The sequence below is a fragment of the Monodon monoceros genome, unplaced genomic scaffold, assembly GCF_005190385.1.
Source record: "Monodon monoceros isolate NGI ecotype Baffin Bay Population unplaced genomic scaffold, NGI_Narwhal_1 Super_Scaffold_4, whole genome shotgun sequence".
NCBI classification, from domain to species: domain Eukaryota; kingdom Metazoa; phylum Chordata; class Mammalia; order Artiodactyla; family Monodontidae; genus Monodon; species Monodon monoceros.
Genome location: NW_021703781.1, coordinates 19,076,807 through 19,096,638, shown reverse-complemented (window position 1 = coordinate 19,096,638; position 19,832 = coordinate 19,076,807). Strand labels below are relative to the sequence as shown.

Below are 19,832 nucleotides of genomic sequence, written 5' to 3'. Positions count from 1 at the left end.
AAAAATATCAGCAATTTCAAGTTATTCAACCTAATACTATACAGCGAGTATATTTTCCATAAATACATTAACTAATCCCACAAATTTGAAATGTTTCCTAGTCTTGACAATTTAAAATCCCATAAGGAATATATTTTTCTTCCTTGTTGAATTGCATTCATGCTCCTAAATGGGTATTATTTTTCCCTTTAACAAATTTGTTTATTTTTTGGATGCTTAGGAGTAAAACCAATGAGTCATTTTATTCTCTTACTATATGAGGTAGGTGCTAAATAGCTTTATTATTTTAAAAATAATAGTCAAAAGCATAATTCATATAGTTTGCAAACCTCACACACAGATCCTGGAGTTCAGGATAACCCAGGCTTTTTGTGAGGGTGGCAAGGGGTCTTAGCTTCTTATGGCTTCTCATCTTGTTTCATTTAAGTCCCCCAATTCCCAATCCATTCCATACCGCCTCTAGCCACTATTTTAGTGGAGTCCTTGCTCCAAGCTAAAGAACCTTCTCTGCAGCTTATCCTACTGCATGATGGGTGAGGGCTGGTAAGTTCCTGGCTAATTACATTGTCAGAGTTATTATGAGGGGGGGGAGAAATGAATTCCTGAAATTCTATATTGAAAGTATGATCTAATTTTTCCAAACAAGTATTACTGTACATTGTGGTAAGTTATGATTATATCTATACTTGAGGAACAAATGGGTGATACCTAAGGCTTTTGAGCACTTGCCTGAGAATACAAATAACACATTGTCTCCATGTATTCCAAACAGCTATTTTTAGGAACTTGATTTTACCAAGTTGGGACCTGATTTTATGGAATTTATAAATGTTTGAATTGATTTAACCAAAGGAACTATGGAAGCAATATGATGAAAATATGCAGGTTTTGTTTTTCTATAAATGTACACATATTGGTTACATATTTACTATTCTACCAGTACTACAGGTTGGGAGGTGATGAAAACAGAACACTCAATGAGTTATCTAAAATATACCATTTGTAACTATGTACTGAGGATACAGTTGTATTCTACTGAGGCACCAAGATGAGTTAGATATCAAAAAAGAAGTGAGTTGGGAGACAAAGTATCCTCCAGAAATTTCAAAGCAGGTGCTTAAGGACAGGTTAGATGATTGATATTCTTCACCTTCATCAGAGATACGAAAGAGTCAGGAGGGAGAAAATCCAGTGAGAAGACTTTGGAAAGAGCTATTAATATCTGTGAGTGTCCCACCTCCACCTCCACCTCTACCCCCAGAGTACCTGCCTTTCACCTCCAGTTTGTTGAGAGAGATTAAATAGACCCATTTGTAGTGTTTATTGTGTTCCTCCAGTGGATTGGTATCTGACTCCTGCCTAAGAAATGTAGAGTGAGGAGCAAGGAGGGTTTTTGTTGGTGGGCAAGCTGAAGGTTGCTTTCAGTGGCCCACACTCCTGCATTGTGTCAGGTCAGAGGACTTGTGATGGTTTCTGTCATACACATATGGGCCACATATGAGACAGAGCCAGTGTGGAGTCAGCTTTTGTCCCTCTGTGGCTGGGAAAGGAAGGAGTTGGGAACAGCAGTTAGTGAAGCAGGGGAGGAGGGAGTGAAAAAGAGAGAAGCTGGCCACACTTCCTTCCTGGCTTTAGATTTCCCATTTGTAGAGGTCCCTGGGGTGTGCGGTGTGAGGTGTGGATGGGGGCGTTTGTGTGTGGGATCTTATTTTTGAATAAAGATTGGGGTGTTTGTTACCACAAGGACTGGTCATTTTGTATTACTCGATCAAGGTTGTATTTTGCAACAAAGTAAATGTAGAACCTTATATGAACTAAAATTGGTCAAAATGGTTTTGAGATTACCTCACATTTGAGATTGCCAGGGGAAGGATTAGCCCCACTAGATAAATTTAAAGGGATAAAGGGAGAAAAAAATAAAATTGTTTTTAAGATACAGTTGTTGAAGGTACCAGTTATATGGTATAATGTATGAGTTACAGATGCACAACAAAATAAGAGTACTGTAGGTCAAGGAGTTTCCATGAAAGATTTCATAAAATATTTGGGAAGTTGAACCTCAGGAACAAGGAAACCCATGTAACTGTGTGGCAAGGGGTATGTGACCTGTTTCTAAAGCAGTGAATCTTTACAACCGAGATGTTTACAAAGATGCACACCATCCCCAGAGCAGGAATTCTTTTTTTTTTGGTAGTGCTTTGCAACTAAGAGTTGGTTATTCCAAGGATAACTAATCCTCTTATACATAAATCAAGGTTGTCATGCCAAGTTGTGACTGATGGGATTCAGATTTTGTAAGGACATTTGCAAACAAGCAGTGTGTTTAAGTTAAATTTGAATGTGCTTTCTGCACTGTTCTGCACAAAGGTTGCACTACTGATCCACTGTCAGCGGCTGTACACTTTGAATTTCCAGAACTGGATTTGGGCTGTGTTCTCCATTTTCCCTTGCCTTGTCCCCTTTGTGAGTAAAAGTAGGAGTTTCTGCGTCAGCTGCTTGTAGGTGATGTCTGTGCTCAAAGGAGAGAATATTTTTCTGTGTAAATCTGGTCTGTATGGCAAGCAAGTCAAAGACATATGGCCCATCCTTTCCAGGCTTATGTTAAAGACCTTAAGTGAAAATGAATTGCATAGAATTTCAGTTGCTCTACGAAAGAAAATGAAAAGCTAAAAAAATTACATCAGAAGAGTATGCCACTTGAAAATATAATTCTTTTTTTTTTTTTTCTCTAAAGATAATCCTCTTAAGGCTGATAGTTTGACAACTTGAGGCATTTGGTTTCCGGGACACATCTGCAAAAGTTTTCTTCAGATTGTCAGAGTGGTGGAGAGTGCCTTCCTCCTGCTAAGAACCACAGTGTAATGACACAACCCAATCAGATACGGCATTGCCAAGGTTCCAAATTTCCAAAACGTGGGCCATGATCTGGCACTCACTGCCCTGAGCGTGCTGCTGGCTTCCTCTACTCTGGGTCTGAGTCTGGGCTTCAGGGGCAAATAATCAGATAGGATCAAACCAGCTGGAAGAGCCTGCCCAAAGGGTTCCCAACCAACTCTGGGTACAGTGTTCACTAAAAGAAGTTTTATGTGTTAGAGAAAGTATTCTCCTTTTGTTCCTGGGTGAGCCACAGTATGGACAGCAGATAAGAGATTCCTAGACTAACTTGGAGGTTAACCTACACAGAGGATGTCTTCTTTTATGATTTATCCAATACTACATGCTTCCTTCAATAGAAATAACCAGGCTTCATGGCTTACCCCCTGTCCCTGCTGCCAAATTCTTAGAATACTATAGTAGGCACTGGGGACACGGCATTCTATAAAACACACACTCTACCTTCAAGGAGGTTGCATAAAAATACTTTAAATCCAGATTTTGTCTTTAAGAATAAATAATTACTAAATGGTTCACAGATTTATACTTAAATGTTCAGTTAACACCAGAGTTTTGCTTAATTTCAGTGTGTTTTTTTCAAAAGGCTTTCATCTTTTTAGTCAGTTGATTAAAATAGATTATCATAGTAGATAGTGTCTATAATTAGGTATAATCAGAATCTCTATAGTTAAGTGAGATATTTTCCATACAGATGCAACAAATCCAAAACTTTCCCTTTGGTCAAAAGTTTGGTTATCCTATCTGAAATTAATGTAAATCCCAAAGTTGTGAGTTAATTCAGCAGATATTCCCTGAGCACCTACTCTGGGCCAGATACAGCAGGGGTGCAGCAATGAACAAGACCCCGTCCCACCCCCTGCCAATCCCGCTCCCAGGGAGCTTGTGACTGGTGCATCCTGGGTGGGCCCACAGCAGGTGACATGGGGACACTTCACTATTCCAGCACCCAGGGTCCTACAGTGCCCACGGTGAGCGACATAAGGCCAATGACTACGTTGAATTCTCATTAGAAAAGGAACAGATCGCAAGACTGTTCGCCCTTAAGAGAGAATTTTCATAAAGAATTCATGGTCAGAGATGAAAGAGGTAAAATTTAAATAGAAGAAATGACTAAGCAGTTTAGAGAAGAAGGAGATTAGAGGAAAAAAAGGCAGAGCTAGAATTAGGTACTTATTTTTTTCCCCCTCTGTCATATAGGGTAGTACCTGGGAACCACAGGCAGTTTTAATGAAGCCTTCATTTAAAAAATGGGGGGGGAGGAGCAGAATAAAGAGATGGGAAAGTTTCCAGAGAAATGAGTTCAAGGAGGAAAGTTGAAATAAGACATTAAATATGTGTGTGTGTGCTTTAGACATTAACAGTCACCAACTATTTACTGGGAGCAGAACGTCATACTAAGTCATGTATGCATTAAAATCGTTGGTTGTGAAGGTTCCATCACATTTTGTGTGATCCTGGGTTCCTCTGACCTCTCAGACTCACCTTGCTAACCTAAACCAAGTGATGTCCAGTGAAGATCCACTGGTGGTGAATGATACCCTTCAAAATAAGAAATGATGCAGCCTAAAATCTATAAATCTTTATCGGTTTAGAAAGCTAAACAGTTTAATAAATATGAGCATCTGAAAGGATGACACCTTTGTATCACACAAAGTCCTAAGAATCAACCAGCAAATGCTAGTTGCTAATTGAAAATGTTATATAAAATGAGTTTGAGGATAAATGCTGAAGTATTACAGCAGAGAAATACAAGGTGGCAGATACATCAAAGAAACCCTATTTCTAAAGCATTAATTTAGAAGTTTGAGTTCTGGGGAGGACATTTTTTATAGTCAATAATATTAATTGTTCAAGGACCTTTGGTTTACGTTCATGCTCAACATAACATGTAAATGCTTTAGAACGTTTACTATTCTTCATCTGCTTAGGAATAACATAGGGCAAGAGAGTCCAGCTTTCTGGACCTAAAAGTGGTCAAAGCAAGATAAAACAAAACAAATGCATACTCTTCAGAAGGAATCATTTGCTTCCCCCTTGTATGTGCAGGCTAATATGGGAGTAAGAAAACAGATCACTTTGACCCCTGTGTCCCCAAAATGCAGGTGGAGGTGGCTGTCAATACACGTTTCTTTATGATTGTTCTCCACTTTTTCTCAGCAAATTTTCTTCTTCTTAACTTCCTCAATGGGCCACAATACATTTAGACAGTGCTTCATGACTTTTTCACTGTCATTTCCCAAGGCAGCAATGGACAAAGCAATATTATAATATGGTCATCATTTATTCCTCAAAACTTTCTCAGAATCAACATCTACCAACCTAATGCAAGCATTCCATCTCACACAGCTTCTTAGTTTCCTGAATTGCATTTATGCAGCTTGGCTTTCATGATCCCTGGCCTAGAATGCTGTGTAAGATCAATTCTGTAATTAATATACCATAATAACACTCAGAATAATAATTGTCAGAAGAACATGGATGTGTCACAGATATTTGGTATATAGTTTTCACTGAAATATGGAGAGGATTGAGATGCTTTTTGAGACTCCAAGTTCCTGCTGTTAGCCCTGAAGATAATTCATGACGGAGGTTTAATAAAGAGTTCTGCTGGGTTTATGGCACTCCACTCATGGAAGTTCATGTTTATATGTACTCACATTTCAGGTAATTAAGAGAAAAACCCTACTTTCCTCTGAGTGGGGGCAATGGATTAACATGGATCTACCTACAGAGTAACCATAAAAGTAAAACCAAACAGCCTGTGTGCTGACCTGGTATCATTTTTACAGGGTTCTAATTGCTCCCTGTCTGAGTTGTTAAAGACATAGGCTGAACACAGCTCTGATTTCAATGACACTTAGAAGGATTAACAAGCACAACTGTGATGACAGTATTATAGGAAAACAAATCTGTGCTAGACAGAGCAACGTTTATGGGGCTTGGAGGTATTTGTCGTAAAACTGCAAAAAGGCTGCAGAGTTTCAGGGAAAATGTGAAAGTGTCCTGGAGACCAGGGCTCTGGTTCTCATTCTACCACTGACAGTTTGACAACTGTGCTTCAGTTTCTCTATCTAGAAGATGGAAGAGAAGAATAGTTACGTTGGTGTTTGCCTCCCAGAAATATATGTAATTTGACGAGATAATACATGAAAAGTGTACTCAATTATGGCAAGCTTAAATATCCTGCTTCAAGTCAATAATTTAAAGTCAATTTTAAAAAGCATTTTAAGCTATTTTAAGCATTATTTTAAGCATTTTAAGCATTACTTTCAAGAGAATCCACTCAGTAAAAATTGTCCAACATATAACACAATAGTAAAATACTGTATATCAATGGCTCCACTGGAAGTAAGAGATAGAAACATGAAGGAAAACAGCATATGGTCAGGGGAGTCTGGAGCCTTGTTTCCAGGGGTCACTTATGTCACAAATCCCACAATATTTGGTATATAGTTTTCACTGAAATTTTATGTTATACTTAAAATAGATTTTATCAGTTCCCACCTGGGGAAATAAACCAAGAGTTAGATTATTAAAATGTAAATCTGCATTTAAAAAATAACCACCTTACAAAAAGCAAAAATAAATGGCTCCAATAAAATACTTAGTCTTTCTTTTATGTGATGCCTACAGATGACTTTCCTTTTTCTCCTTCCGTGTAAACACTTACTAGAAAGCAGGGAGTTGTACAGGTTGAAACACAGGATATTGGCTAATGGCTATTTCACGTGCTTCAACCTAATGTAAAGATGGAGAGGAACTGGTGAGCAAACCCCCGAGCACATTAGATTGAAGCAGCCAGATCAAGGATGGCTTGGAACCCCAGAGTTCCTTAAAGTCTAGGTCATCTCAAGGCTCAGATATTGAAATGTCTCAAAGATGTGACAGTGTTTGCCAATACTGAGTTGAGGATTGTTGGAATGGAAAACAGACTATCTAGTCTCTCTCCTTAACATACACTATTCTAGGTAAACACACGTAGACAAGTAAACTGAATTAACTACCGGGCTAAATCAAGAACTGTGGATCCATGTGGACGAGTTTCCTACGTGAACCATGGACAGTCTGTGCTTTGCCTTCCAAAACTGCAGTGTCAGCTTCACCAAGGTCAGGTGACCTGAGCATCCAAGGACTGAATTAAGCAAACTTACATTCCTTACAAAGAAATTCCAGTAAACTGTCTGAACCCAACAATCTTACCTGCTGGTTTGATCTGACATCACTGCAATTCATTTTTTTCCCCAAGTCTAGAATCACTGCATTCTTAGTTTCACGAATGTAATCGTCATTCACTGGTTGGGAAGACTTTATATGTTTCTTCATTAGTCCCTGGGGTGGCCTGTAAAATAAATTCACACCTAAATCACTCATGAAAAGCACTGGCCAGGGTACAGAGGCCTAGAAACCAGAGTGGTTGGCATGGCAACCAGAGCCAGGAGCCATCAGGCACTTACGGAGTGCATCTTGCGAGCAAACCTTGAGCACTGCCCAGAAAAATCTGTGTGTCGAGGTGTTTTCAGTATTTAACTTATAAAAACATTATTTAAAGTAATCGTGTCCTTTTGTCCTAAGGTGTTCAATATCCATTTTGTGTCTAAGAGATTGGATTATGTAGGAATTCACTAAATGAAAGTCCTGTCCCAGACCAAGCTACTCTTATATGGGTCCATTCTTAAATGACATCTTTTACATCAAGAAACCTCAATGACACTTACACGGATGGTGCGCTTCTAGGCAGCCCCATGGCATTGGTGGGTGGGATGGCAGGGAGAGAAGGCAGGACGGAGCTGAGGAAAGCCACTGGGTTCTGAATCCGGCTGGTGGGAGAGACAGGAGTTGGGGACACGCAGTGGGGCTGAAACTGGTTTCCGCTGGCGATGGAAAATGTGAGTGGCAGTTGTGCTGGCTCTGTCGGACCTGGAGGAGGTGGCTCGTTTTGGACCGAAACCCCTCCCAGAGATTTGGTTTGCGCCGAGGGCTGAGGAGCTAAGAGGCTTTCTTTGCTCACTGTCCTCTGCATGGCTTGAGGAGTGCTGATCAGGGTGAACACTGGAGAGCTGGAAGGGGACACGGTGGCTGCGGTCGTGCTTGTGGAGGGGAAGAAGTGCTTTGGCCGGGCCAAGCTGAATGTCTGTGATGAAGGGGCCTTCACCTGCTTGCCGGACATTGTCACCGCTGGGGCAGCAGTGGAGGTCGAAACACTCATGTTGAAAGGAAACTCCTTAGGAGATGAAGGAGATGGGTTTTGCAACTGCTGTTGTTCCAGTAAGACTTGGTTGTGAAGCTGTTGTAGCTGGCTGGAATCTCTGCACGCAAAACAAGAGTGGGGAGAGAGAAGAGAAATCCGTCACCATCGCCTCAGTCTGTATAAACAGGCTGTTGACTGTTTGATGCCGATTAAGAACACACAACCAGTGTTGCCAGAAACCAGCCGATCAGATTTGGGCACGTGGGATCTATTTCCCTGGCCAGGGATCAAACCCGTGCCCCCTGCATTGGAAGGGCGAGTCTTAACCACTGGACCGCCAAGGAAGTCCCTGTCTCTCCTTCTTTCTAAATCTGTTTGATTGCCAGGAAGAAGGGAAAGTCCACCATGATGCACAACTCCAAGAGGCGTCATTCACATTGTGTTCTATGTGTTGTGACCCTGGAGTTGGGCAACACAGCAGCCCCATTTTAGAATGTTATAAATTAGAAGAAATAGAAAAATGGTCCTCTTGTTGGAAGTGCTCAAAGTTCTGAGATGAGCAGATAGTATCTCTGTTTCAGGACAGAAGGCACTGAGCTACATACTGATGTGAGTTACTAAAGGGGGCTGAGTTCCCTGAGAATGTGCTATATTCTTCACTCTGCCTCATTTTAGAGCAAACTTTAACAAAGCAGCTGGATGTGGCTTGGTGTTTCTCATCCTCTTCTGACAACAAAGCTTTATAGAGAAGGTGACCATATGTCTCGATTCATTCTAGACAGTCCTGCTTTATGCCTGTTTTCCTGGCATGATTATTAATAGTGCTCTTTCACTCTCAAAAATATCATGGTTTGAACGATGGATTATGTGGTCACCGTAGTTATAAACGTTACTTAGACTTTTCTTGTGCCTAAAGAAAAAAAAAAGCGCTTTCTCCATTTATAGGAACCTGACTCACAGAAGCATTATATGAGTTGCCTTAAGTCCCACAGTCTATTTACTTCCTCTTAACAAAACAGTTAATTAATTTTTTAAAATAAGAAAATGGAAAACGAAAGTGTCCAAAAGTCATATATGCATAAAGTTGTCAGGGCTGTCAAACTTTGCTGTTTAGGAGAATCTATTCTTGAATAAACAACCATAGGAACAGCCACAAGTGAGACCACAGTGCTTCAAGCCCACCGTGGTTTTATGTTCTTTGAAAATATGTTTTGGAACATAGAAGGTGATCTGCTGAACATGAGATATATTAAAAATGAAAGGTTTTATGTTTTCATACCATCGGGAAAGTCAACACCAGCAGCAATAAAGTTGAGGCAGAAAGTTCTCCAAATTTTGATTTAAAAAAAATTTTGTTTTTAATTGAAGTATAGTTGGTTTACAGTGTTGTGCCAGCTCTGCTGTACAGCAGTGACTCAGTTACACACATAGAGACATTCTTTTTTTTAAATATTCTCTTCCATTATGGTTTATCACAGGATATTGAATATAGTCATAATTTTTTAAAAAAATTCTTGGAGTTTAAGACCTTTTCTCTTGCCTTCATTAACATTTCTGATACACAGTATATGGAAAAGTAACTTCACAAAGTAGAGACCTATCTCCACTTTCATGACTGCTGTCAAATGCTACATACTCTGCGACTCTTTTTTCAACTATGAAAACTAAGAATTTAGAAGTATAGCCACTTGGCACAGTAACTTTCTTCCTCCCTTTTAGAAGTAAGTATTTAAGCTGAGAGAATAAAGTAACATAATTAAAATTAATTAAATCTTTTCATTCCATCATAGATGAAAGATTCAGCAATCAAGAGAAGCAGAAATATCTTTGTTAGATTATCCTTAGAAAAATATATACAATAACGTTTCTGCTGGTGTTAACTTTCCCAATGGCATGAAAATATAAAACCTTTAAATTTTTAATGGATCTCATATTTGGCAGGTCCCATTCTGTGATTACTGTAGCGTAAAGAAAATGCCATGTGGTTTTTAGGACATGTTTGTATTGTAGTCTGAGTAACTTTTAATTTGATGGTATTGCAGAAATGTTTTATTGTGGTTATGGAAGTAGAAAAAGTAGTATATGAAAACTAAGTAATCTTAGAAAGATAAGGATGAAAAAAAGGGGCCAGGAAGTCATTTGGTATTGATTGATTCTTGTTTTCCTTTAGCTCCCATTGAATGAAAACTAAAAACCAGCTTTTAATTTTAAGTAAGACTTTAAACAGCATGTTAGCCCTTATCATTTAATGCAGTATATCGGATCGTAGAGGGTCACAAACTTTAAACATAATGATATATGAGATACAGCATCGAATAGTTTTGATTATCTAAGATTCTGGAAGAACTCATTTGAGAATAATGTCTCCTTTTGTTTGACAGGGTTTTTTTCCCCAAATTTTATTAAACTGTCTTGTTTCAGAAGGGATTTAAAACAGCTGTTTCAATTTGCTTATTCATGACATAAGGGCAAGGTGTCAATTCCAGTATTCAACAAACTTTTATTGAATCTTCTGTATGTTTACTTTGCTAGGTACTGTAGGAGATACAAACATGTCTGGGATAGTATGAGCTATTCAGGGCTCAAAAATCTTACTATACATATATGTAATACAAATACCCAGTGGTTATTTACAGGTAACATATGGAACTTACTATTTAATAATGAAGGTACAAAGTGCAATGAAAGAATAAAGGAAGGAAAGGTTAATTACAAAGCATACAAAACCCTGAGCAACCTCTCTAATTCAAAATAACGCCTATCATAAATTGCTATAAGCTCAGCTGCTCATTTCTTGTTGCTATGAGGATTTCTGAAACAGGTTTGTACCCAGTTTTCTTTCTGTAGATTATCAACTCTCCTGGGTTCCCTGAAAATATCTTCTCTTTTGCCACAACTTAGCTCAAGCATGATGCTCAAGAATATGCCCTCTGCAGACAGATAGACTTAGGTCCTAATCGTGGCTCTGCCACTGATTATGTGTGTGGTTTGGGGAGGTTTCTAGATTTTTCTGACCCTGATTTCTTCATAAGTAAGATAGGAGAAAGTAATACCTCTTCATGTTGTTGTGAGAATTGATAGATAAATCACCTAAATCAGATAAGTGATCAATAAATGGTGGCTATTATATTTTTCAGTTTCTGAACTACAAATATCAGTTTCAAGATTTGTAAGAAAATTAGAGTTTCAGAATTATAAGGATGTTTCTTGATGTGGTTTCCGGAATACAAAAGAATTTCTTAGGGATTTTTTTAAAAATTAACATCTTTATTGGAGTATAATTGCTTTACAATGGTGTGTTAGTTTCTGCTCTATAACAAAGTGAATCAGCTATACATATACATATATCCCCATATCTCTTCCCTCTTGCGTCTCCCTCCCACCCTCCCTATCCCACCCCTCTAGGTGGTCACAGAGCACCAAGCTGATCTCCCTGTGCTATGCGGCTGCTTCCCACTAGCTAGCTATTTTACGTTTGGTAGCGTATATATGTCCATGCCACTGTCTCACTTCATCCCAGCTTACCTTTCCCCCTCCCCGTGTCCTCAAGTCCATTTCTTAGGGATTTTAAATGGTTGAGATAAAATGTCAAGGCTTAATGACAAACACAACAGAACAACTTGGGCTACTGTATCAAATAGTTTTGAAAGCAATTTTGGCAACAACAACTTGGGGCAGTGTGTGCTGGAGCCAGCTCTCGATGGCTGTGGAGGGCAGGTTGTATACACCTCATGCCAGTTCCCAGTTTAATGACTTTTCTTTAGTAGCTCGAAATCAGCCATGGTGGGAGGAAACTGGCAAATGCTACAAATCAGGGCTTCCCCGCCTCTGCCGGCAGTTAAAACATTTGCTAGCACATTGCTGATTAGGATAACTAATTCTGGGTAAATATGTCTCTGCAGTCAGCTTTTAGCTGTGGTTTTGGCAGTGGTAACTATGCTGGTTGTGCATTAGATCACCCAGAGAGCATAAAAGACAAACCTTACTGATTTAGGCACCACTGGCCAGAGAGTCAGTTGGCCTGGGAAAGGATCCAGGCATAGTTATTATAATCTTTTTAAATGTGGGTCAGTTCTTAAACTTTAGTGAACCTCAGAACCCTCTGGAGGGCTTGTTAAAACGTAGATTTCCAGGCCGCACCTCCAGAGTTTCTGATTCAGTAGGTCTTGAGTGGAGCACGAGAATCTGTGATTCTATCAAGTTCCCAGGTGATGCCAGTGCTTTGAATAGCAAGGCTCTGGGTGATTCTTGTCTGCGTCCAGGACTGAGAACCACTGGTCTAAAGAAACACTTGCCCCAAAGCATAGGCTTACCCAGTACATTCTGATTTTAGTCTGACATTTTACTCACTTTAAATGTTAATTCTTCTATTTTTTTCCTGGCTGTGGAGGGGTGTGTGTATGGGGCTGGGTGGGGTGATAAAGGGTTGTAACTCAGGTTCTCCAACTTTACACCCGTACTTTCCAACCTGGCTGTACATTAAAATAATCTGTGGAGAGATTCTCATTCAACTGGGATGGAAGGCATAAATATTTTTCAAAAGCTCCACATTTCATTCTAGAGTGTGGCCAGGATGAAGAGTCACTTCTCTAAATAGCTTAATATTCAAGCTGAAAATGTCAAAGTCTGAATTATCTAGGCTTTGATGATACAGTGTTGAAAAATGACAGCTTCCCTCTCTGTTGCAGTTTTAAGATCTATAAGAATTCTATTTTTTGTATGAATGGCAAATTGAAGGAACAAGCAGAAAATTGTATCCTCACAATTATTGAGTCAATATATTTTAACATAAAACTTAAAAGCTTAAAACCAGTAAGAAGACTTTGTAGGCATGTGGATTCACAAAGGGTGTGTGTGTGTGTGTGTGTGTGTGTGTGTGTGTGTGTGTGTGAGTGAGAGAGAGAGGGGTGATTATGCACACGCATATTCATACCTCTACTAATACAAACCTATATTCACACAATTAGGTGAAAATTTAAGGAAGACAAAAAATATTAAAGAATTATATACTGCTGAGGACTGGATTATTAGAGGGTGTCATTACATAATTTAGTAGAAAGAATTTTTATATTCATTGAAAGTTTCATGTGGTAGATACTGCTGGCTGACTACTTAATTCTCCCCTTTGTAAAGGAACTTGATTTTACTCATGGAGGCAACATGTGCAGCTAAAGACCACACTTCCCAGCTTCCTTTGTACTTAATATACCATGTGACTAAGTTCTGGCCAATGAGATATAAGCAGGTGATTTTGGGTAAGTCCTAAGAAGGCTCCTTTAAAGGAGAGTAATTGGACTTCTACCAATTTGCCTTTTCTGCTGCTTGAAATACAGACAGGATGACTAGACCACCATCAGCCATCTCGGAGGGCACTTGGAGAAGAAGCCAGTGCTAAAGATGGCAGAGCAGAAGACTGGGTTCTTAGTGACTATGGAGCCATCATAACAGCCTGAGACTGCCCATCTAATTCCTTTATTTGAGAGAAAACTAAACCCTCATGTGTTTAACTCACCATTAGTTTGGGCTTTCCGCAACGTGAAGCTAAACCTAATCCTAACTGACATACCTAATAGCCCCCAAACAGTCCCTGGGTAAGAGGAGGCCCTGCAAAGGAGGCAATTGATTGTTTGGGGTTACCTGTTCTCACGACTCCCTTCTCTGCGAACTGCCTTCACACACAGTTCTGATTTGATCCATTTGACTCTTCTTCCCTCCAAATGTAAGTGCTCTGCACCTGACGAGGCTGGGCTGATTGGTATTTGGAATTGAGCTGCTGAGCACGATTTAGTTAGCAGTGGAACTTGACACAAATCATGACAAGACATGCCATCATGGGCCAGATATGAATTGATGAGTCTTCCAAGAGAGAAGAGTAGAGTGGATATGCAAAGAGGAAACAAGGAGGTGCTCAAGACGGAGTGTGAGCAGGGGACAGAGGCTGGACTGACCATGTATGTGATCCTAGCTCTTAACTCCCTGCTTCTTCTCTGTGCAGGACCTGGCTGTGTTTTGTTGCCCGTTGCTGCTTATATCCCTACAATAACCTCTTCCCTTCTTCTTACTTTAAGTAGATTCCTATTTCCTGTAACTGGCAGAACTTTGAGGGGACAGAGATATTTCTGGATGTGACCCGCATGTTTTGTAACATTTAATTTTATGCCCAGAATTTCACCTTGTGTGTTAGTGAGAAAAATATAAAACTAAGCAACATGAACTGCTTCCAATGAATGTCAGCACTGAGAAACACACGATGGGAGTGCTACTACTGTAGATTTTATTGTTGATATTTAAAGGTTTATGTAGTTATAAATGTAATTTTTATCACTTTGATGTGTGGATCAGACAGAACATAATAGTAGTATCCTATGGATGCACATTAAATTTTGCAACATGACTCTGATGAATGCTCTCTGGAGGGTTTGGGTGACAACTGCCTCAGACTCCTGAGGTGACTCTGGTTGGTGGTCACCATGCCACCCTTAGAGGATGCTTCACTTCCTTTGTAATTTCAACCCATTACATTTATATGAAGCCTGTGGTTACTACAGCATATCTAGCCATATCAAGGAACTAACTAAAAAATACTAGGTATCTTTTCTATAATGACTACAAAAACTTAAGTTAAAGCAGAAATGGGGAATAGAAAGATGAAATTTCACACTGTAAAGATTATTAGACATGAGAAAGGGCTTTATAAGAAGAGTGTAGAAGTGCTTCACCTGGAGCCCTCTAATGTTAGACATCTTTTTGAGCTCGTTTAGGAGTAACATTTCTTGGAGGTAGAATGTGAATAGTAAGGATGAAAGTGATAGTACACTTACACTGATGTAAGGATTATGATTTACAAAGCATTTAATGTGTGTTTTCTCATTTCATAATTTCCCTTTTTAGCTCCATCATTTTTAAGAAGGGCAGAGTCAGAGAAGGTCACAGGCACTCTTGGTTATCCATTCTAATTTTTACTTACAGTTTGGGTTTGGCCAGAACCGGAGGGGGCTCTTTGACGGGCGAGGAAGGCTCAGGGATTTTTGCTGACTGTCCATTGAATTTCTCCTGGAAGGAATCAGGCCTGGTCTGGTTGGTGGTCACCATGCCACCCTCAGAGGATGCTTCACTTCCTTTGTCATCTTCAGGCAGGTTGAAGTGGACACGGAGCCCGATCCTTGAGCTGGACCGGGGCTCGTTGTGATTCACCAGAACGCCTTCCAGTTTGGGTTTAGGGAGTTGTTCCACAGAAGGAGGCTCTGGGTTGGGTGGGGATGACTGTTGCTCAATAACAGCCAGGTTGGTGGTAGAGTTGACTGAGTGAAGAGACCCATTGTTTCTGGGGTCTTCATTTCCTGAAAGGATGATAACAGGACCTGAGATGTTAGCCTTACTCAACAAGACTGAGATAGGATTATAACCCTGAGACAGGGCATGTATCCAACCCAGGCGAATGTGCTAATGGAAATGCTTGTCAAAAACAGAAAACACAATCTGGGACATTAAAGAATGGTAAGGATACAGGAAAAAAACCAAAAAAAAAACCTAAAAAAATCTAAGTACCATTTTGGAAAGAATTTTAGAAGTTTAGGTAAGATCAAGGAGATGTTTTCTTTGGGAGTATAATAAATAACAGCAGGATAACTGGGGTGGTGGTGATAAATGCAATGAGAAATTGAAAACTGGATTCTGTTCAAGGACACTTTCCTCAATAATTCAAAAAATTTTAGGAGAGCCAAGCTAGCTTCATATGAAAAGCAGTAAGAGAGGGTAATATACATTGTCCATACTCATAATCAAAGTCATAGTCTAAACTGTTCTGGCATTGAAAGAGCCCTTACCTCTTACATCTAGCTGTGCAATGCTTGACACTGTGCCGTATTTATTGCTTGCAGTACAGGTGAAGCACCCAGAGTCTTCTGCAAATACCTCAGCAATGACCAAAGTACAGATCTCCTCTAAAGCCAATAAAGCAGAATGGTTACTGACTTATTTATGGAAATGGAATTATGGAATTTTCTAATATTAAATGGTGATTCCATAAAAGTCAATAGAAGAAGCCGATTATATTAATTGTTTGAAAACACTTAGTCCAATTATTTGATTGAATTGACTGATTAGCAGAGTAAATTAGCCAAAGGAAGTAAAATGAATAACTCCATGCAGACAATCAACAAGAGGATTTAATGATAATATAATGTATATTATGGATTTGCAGATTATCTGTTTTTATGTCATCAGTCCAGATGTCAAAAATAGGACCAAGAGGGCTTCCCTGGTGGCGCAGTGGTTGAGAGTCCGCCTGCCGATGCAGGGGACACGGGTTCGTGCCCCTGTCCGGGAAGATCCCACATGCCACGGAGCGGCTGGGCCCATGTGCCATGGCCGCTGAGCCTGTGCGTCCGGAGCCTGTGCTCCGCAACGGGAGAAGCCACAACAGTGAGAGGCCCGTGTACCGCAACAAAAAAAAAAAAAAAAAAAAGGACCAAGAAACAATGAACTTAAAAATCACAAAAACAAATTAGGATTTACAGCAAAAATAGGTCTGTGTGAAATACCACTCTATTCTTTTTTTTTTTGCAGTACGCGGGCCTCTCACTGTTGTGGCCTCTCCCGTTGTGGAGCACAGGCTCCGGACGCGCAGGCTCAGCGGCCATGGCTCACGGGCCCAGCCGCTCCGCGGCATGTGGGATCTTCCTGGACCGGGACACGAACCTGTGTTTCTTGCCTCGGCAGGCGGACTCTCAACCACTGCGCCACCAGGGAAGCCCTACCACTCTATTCTTGCTAAGGTGGTAGCATGTGACACACAATTCTGGTCAATAAGATATTAGGGAAAATCTCCTGGGGAGTTTCTGGGTAAGTTTTTCTTGCCTTTTAAAAGGGGTAAAAGAGAGCGTTTTTCCCTATTTTTGCTTTTGGATGTTGTCATCTGCATGTAATACCTAGAACTGTGGCAGCCGTCTTGGGTATATGAGTAGAACCAGTCTAAGAGGATACTCTGAAGATGACAGAATGGGGAAAAAAAAATAAAAAGCTTGGCCCCTGATGATTTCTGAGATGCTAAATTAACCAATCTCAAGACTACCATTTCTTAGGGCATCATGCTATGTAACAAGATACATTTTTCATGTTGATTAAGCCATTTTTGGTTAGGTCTTGTTTATGTGCTGCCCAAAGAATCCTAAATGATGGAGAGGCAAAGTTTGGTTTTGGTACCTCTATGTCCTTTCTCTGAGTCTTATGCTTCCTTCTCTCTGTTCCCTTCCCAAACATTTGCACTCTCATCTTTCAGCAACCTGCATTCGGAAAATGATCTGATAAATTCATTCATACTACACTATACCTGCCTGATAAGATATAGTATTCTGTCTCCAAGGGGTATTTGCTTTATCCAAGGTGGAAAGAAGAACTCTCTGAACATGAAATTTTAGATCATGGAGCTGGGACTTGTTTTGAGCAGGGACCCCTTTTGGGTGACTCTGAAACTATTTTCTGTATGAGACTGCCTAGTGAAAAAGCTTGCTTTGGTTGAAAGTATCAAAAGCCTGAAATATTTTCAAAGGGAAAAATGCTTCTCCACTACAAGCAATGCTAGAGCCAGAGCACTCTGGTCTTTACTGTATCCCCAAGGGCCTAGTGTAGGGTTATGCAACATGGATATTCAATGTCTACATCGAGAATGCCCTTCCATTCAGTTTTCAGAAGCAAGAATTATAATAATGAAATTCCAAACCATCACTCTTACCCATGGGCACAAATACAATCTTATTTTTCAGGGTGATCATAGAGAGGACATTCAGATGTTTATGCTGTGTTTTGTGAGCAACTTGTATTTTCTAGAGGTAAGAGCTTCCATGTGTCATCTTAATATCCTCCCAACCAAATCTAATAACATCATAAACATTTTATTGATTCTGTGAATTTCAAAATCTGATGCATAACTTTTGAGATACATAGGCTGTGGAATTGGAATTGATAGCATCATGGAAATTGCTCTGCCCAGTTTAAGGAGGTCATGAGTAGGGGCCAATGAAAGAGGGAAAATATTCCTAAGAAACATTCCTCAACAACGCAGAACTAACTACATTCACATTAGCTATTGAATATATATTCCAAACTTGCACATGCTTGCCTTTCCTTCTCCTACAGTCATAGCTAGAGTTGGCTTCGATCTTCTTTGTAAAACTTTTTTTCTTGACAACAGTGTAATTTCAATATGTTTATTATATATTTCAAGTCACGGATCACATACAAATGAAATTAAAGTTAAAATGATCTTTACCTGGCTCTGCCATGGATCGAGGTTCTAAAAGAAAAAAAAATTAAAAGATTCTGAGCATTTATTTTACTGAGAGGTGATATTTTTATCAGAAGCTTCCTATAGAAGTGTCTTTTGCATACTCATGAGTAATTTGACGAGACTAATCTGTGAATTTTAAGTAAAATGACCTAAGCACCAATGACCTTGACAGGGATAGGATCATTATCACAGAAGGGCAGCAAGAGAGCTGCTAACTAAATGATGTGGCTGTATCTTGGGACATACTTGGGTTCCACTTGGGACACATAAACCTTAGGTGAGGAAAAGTTACTGAATTAGTTGGGATTCAGGATGACTTGCTTTTATTGTACCCATTCAGCCTGACCTGAAAAAGTTTGTGAAGACTGAGAGATCATTCTTGGCTTTGGGCTCTCACTTCCTGATATAATGTAGCGTAGACCTCCTGCCCTAAGGTTTCTAATATTAAGAGCCTCAGGATAGATGACAGGTTCCTCAGGAGCAGTTCTTTGTCTTAAAATTCTTTGGCATTCCTGAAGGTGCCCGCTTGGTACTGAAAACAGGTGCTCAACTAAGGTTTATAGAATTGCAGGCACTCAAGGAATAGTTGTTGAATTTAGTTACATTCTTCTACACTGATAGAACTAGTGGAGGTTTTTTGCCTCAGCTTAAACGGTATTCAGAATATATCATTGTTGTTAAATCTGATAGTAGTTTGATTCATATTATCTATTTTGTGATAGGCAGAAACAAATTAACCAAGAAGCAAATAATTTTCAACATATTTTATGACTGAAATGGGTCAAGGTGAAAGCACTGCATGACAAGAAAAGAAGAATTAACCACTTGGATATATAAATAATTCTTACAATAAAAAGAGTAAAACCTCAATAAACAATGAACAAAGGATATAATAGGTAATTTTAAAGTAAATTCAAAGACCCAATAAATAGGAAAAAAAAGTTCCTTTCCACATCTCATTAGCAAAGAGCAGATTAAAACAAGTATTCCCATTTGGGACCTATAAAATTAGTGAAGATTTAAAAAATGTTTAATACCCATTGATAGTGAAGGTATAAGACAAAAGAAGTTCCCATATGTTGCTGGTTGTAGTAGAATGTAATTGAAACAGCATGTGTCCCAGTTCAACTGGGATGATCTGGTTTATTCCTGGGATCTCTGTGTAATGATTACTAGCACCCTCTGTTACTCCCCAAGGTGTCCCAGGTTAGATCATCAATTATATAATCATCCTAAATTTAGTTCAACCTTTTTGGATGGCATTTTGATGATTTATATTAAAAGCCTAAAAAAAGGTGAATTTACAGTAGCAATTCTAGTACTCAGATTTATTCATAGATATTCACAAAGATCTTCTCTGTTAACAAGCTTTGAAATATAGTTTCTAATAGTAAAAATTTGTGGACAGTCTACATTTTCAACAATAGGAGAGTAAGTAAATATGAAATTGATTGTATCAAC

The 19,832-nt window shown here is 39.4% G+C and overlaps 2 protein-coding genes across 5 annotated transcripts in view; one reads left to right on the top strand and one right to left on the bottom strand.

Moving 5' to 3' along the window:
• MYPN (myopalladin) overlaps positions 1-19,832 on the bottom strand; it is an 80,024-nt gene that overhangs the window by 17,811 nt on the left and 42,381 nt on the right. For 3 of the 4 annotated variants that reach the window (XM_029245060.1, XM_029245058.1, XM_029245061.1), the window contains 5 exons: positions 18,354-18,377; positions 15,910-16,026; positions 15,051-15,423; positions 7,611-8,201; positions 7,096-7,234 (listed from right to left, as the gene is read on the bottom strand). In XM_029245060.1, the coding sequence (XP_029100893.1) occupies positions 7,096-7,234; positions 7,611-8,201; positions 15,051-15,423; positions 15,910-16,026; positions 18,354-18,377 (1,244 nt within the window). The remainder of the gene's footprint in view (positions 1-7,095; positions 7,235-7,610; positions 8,202-15,050; positions 15,424-15,909; positions 16,027-18,353; positions 18,378-19,832) is intronic. The other variant, XM_029245059.1, reaches the window with a different exon arrangement.
• PBLD (phenazine biosynthesis like protein domain containing) overlaps positions 1-19,832 on the top strand; it is a 148,043-nt gene that overhangs the window by 89,896 nt on the left and 38,315 nt on the right. The gene's annotated exons all lie outside the window — the stretch shown is intronic.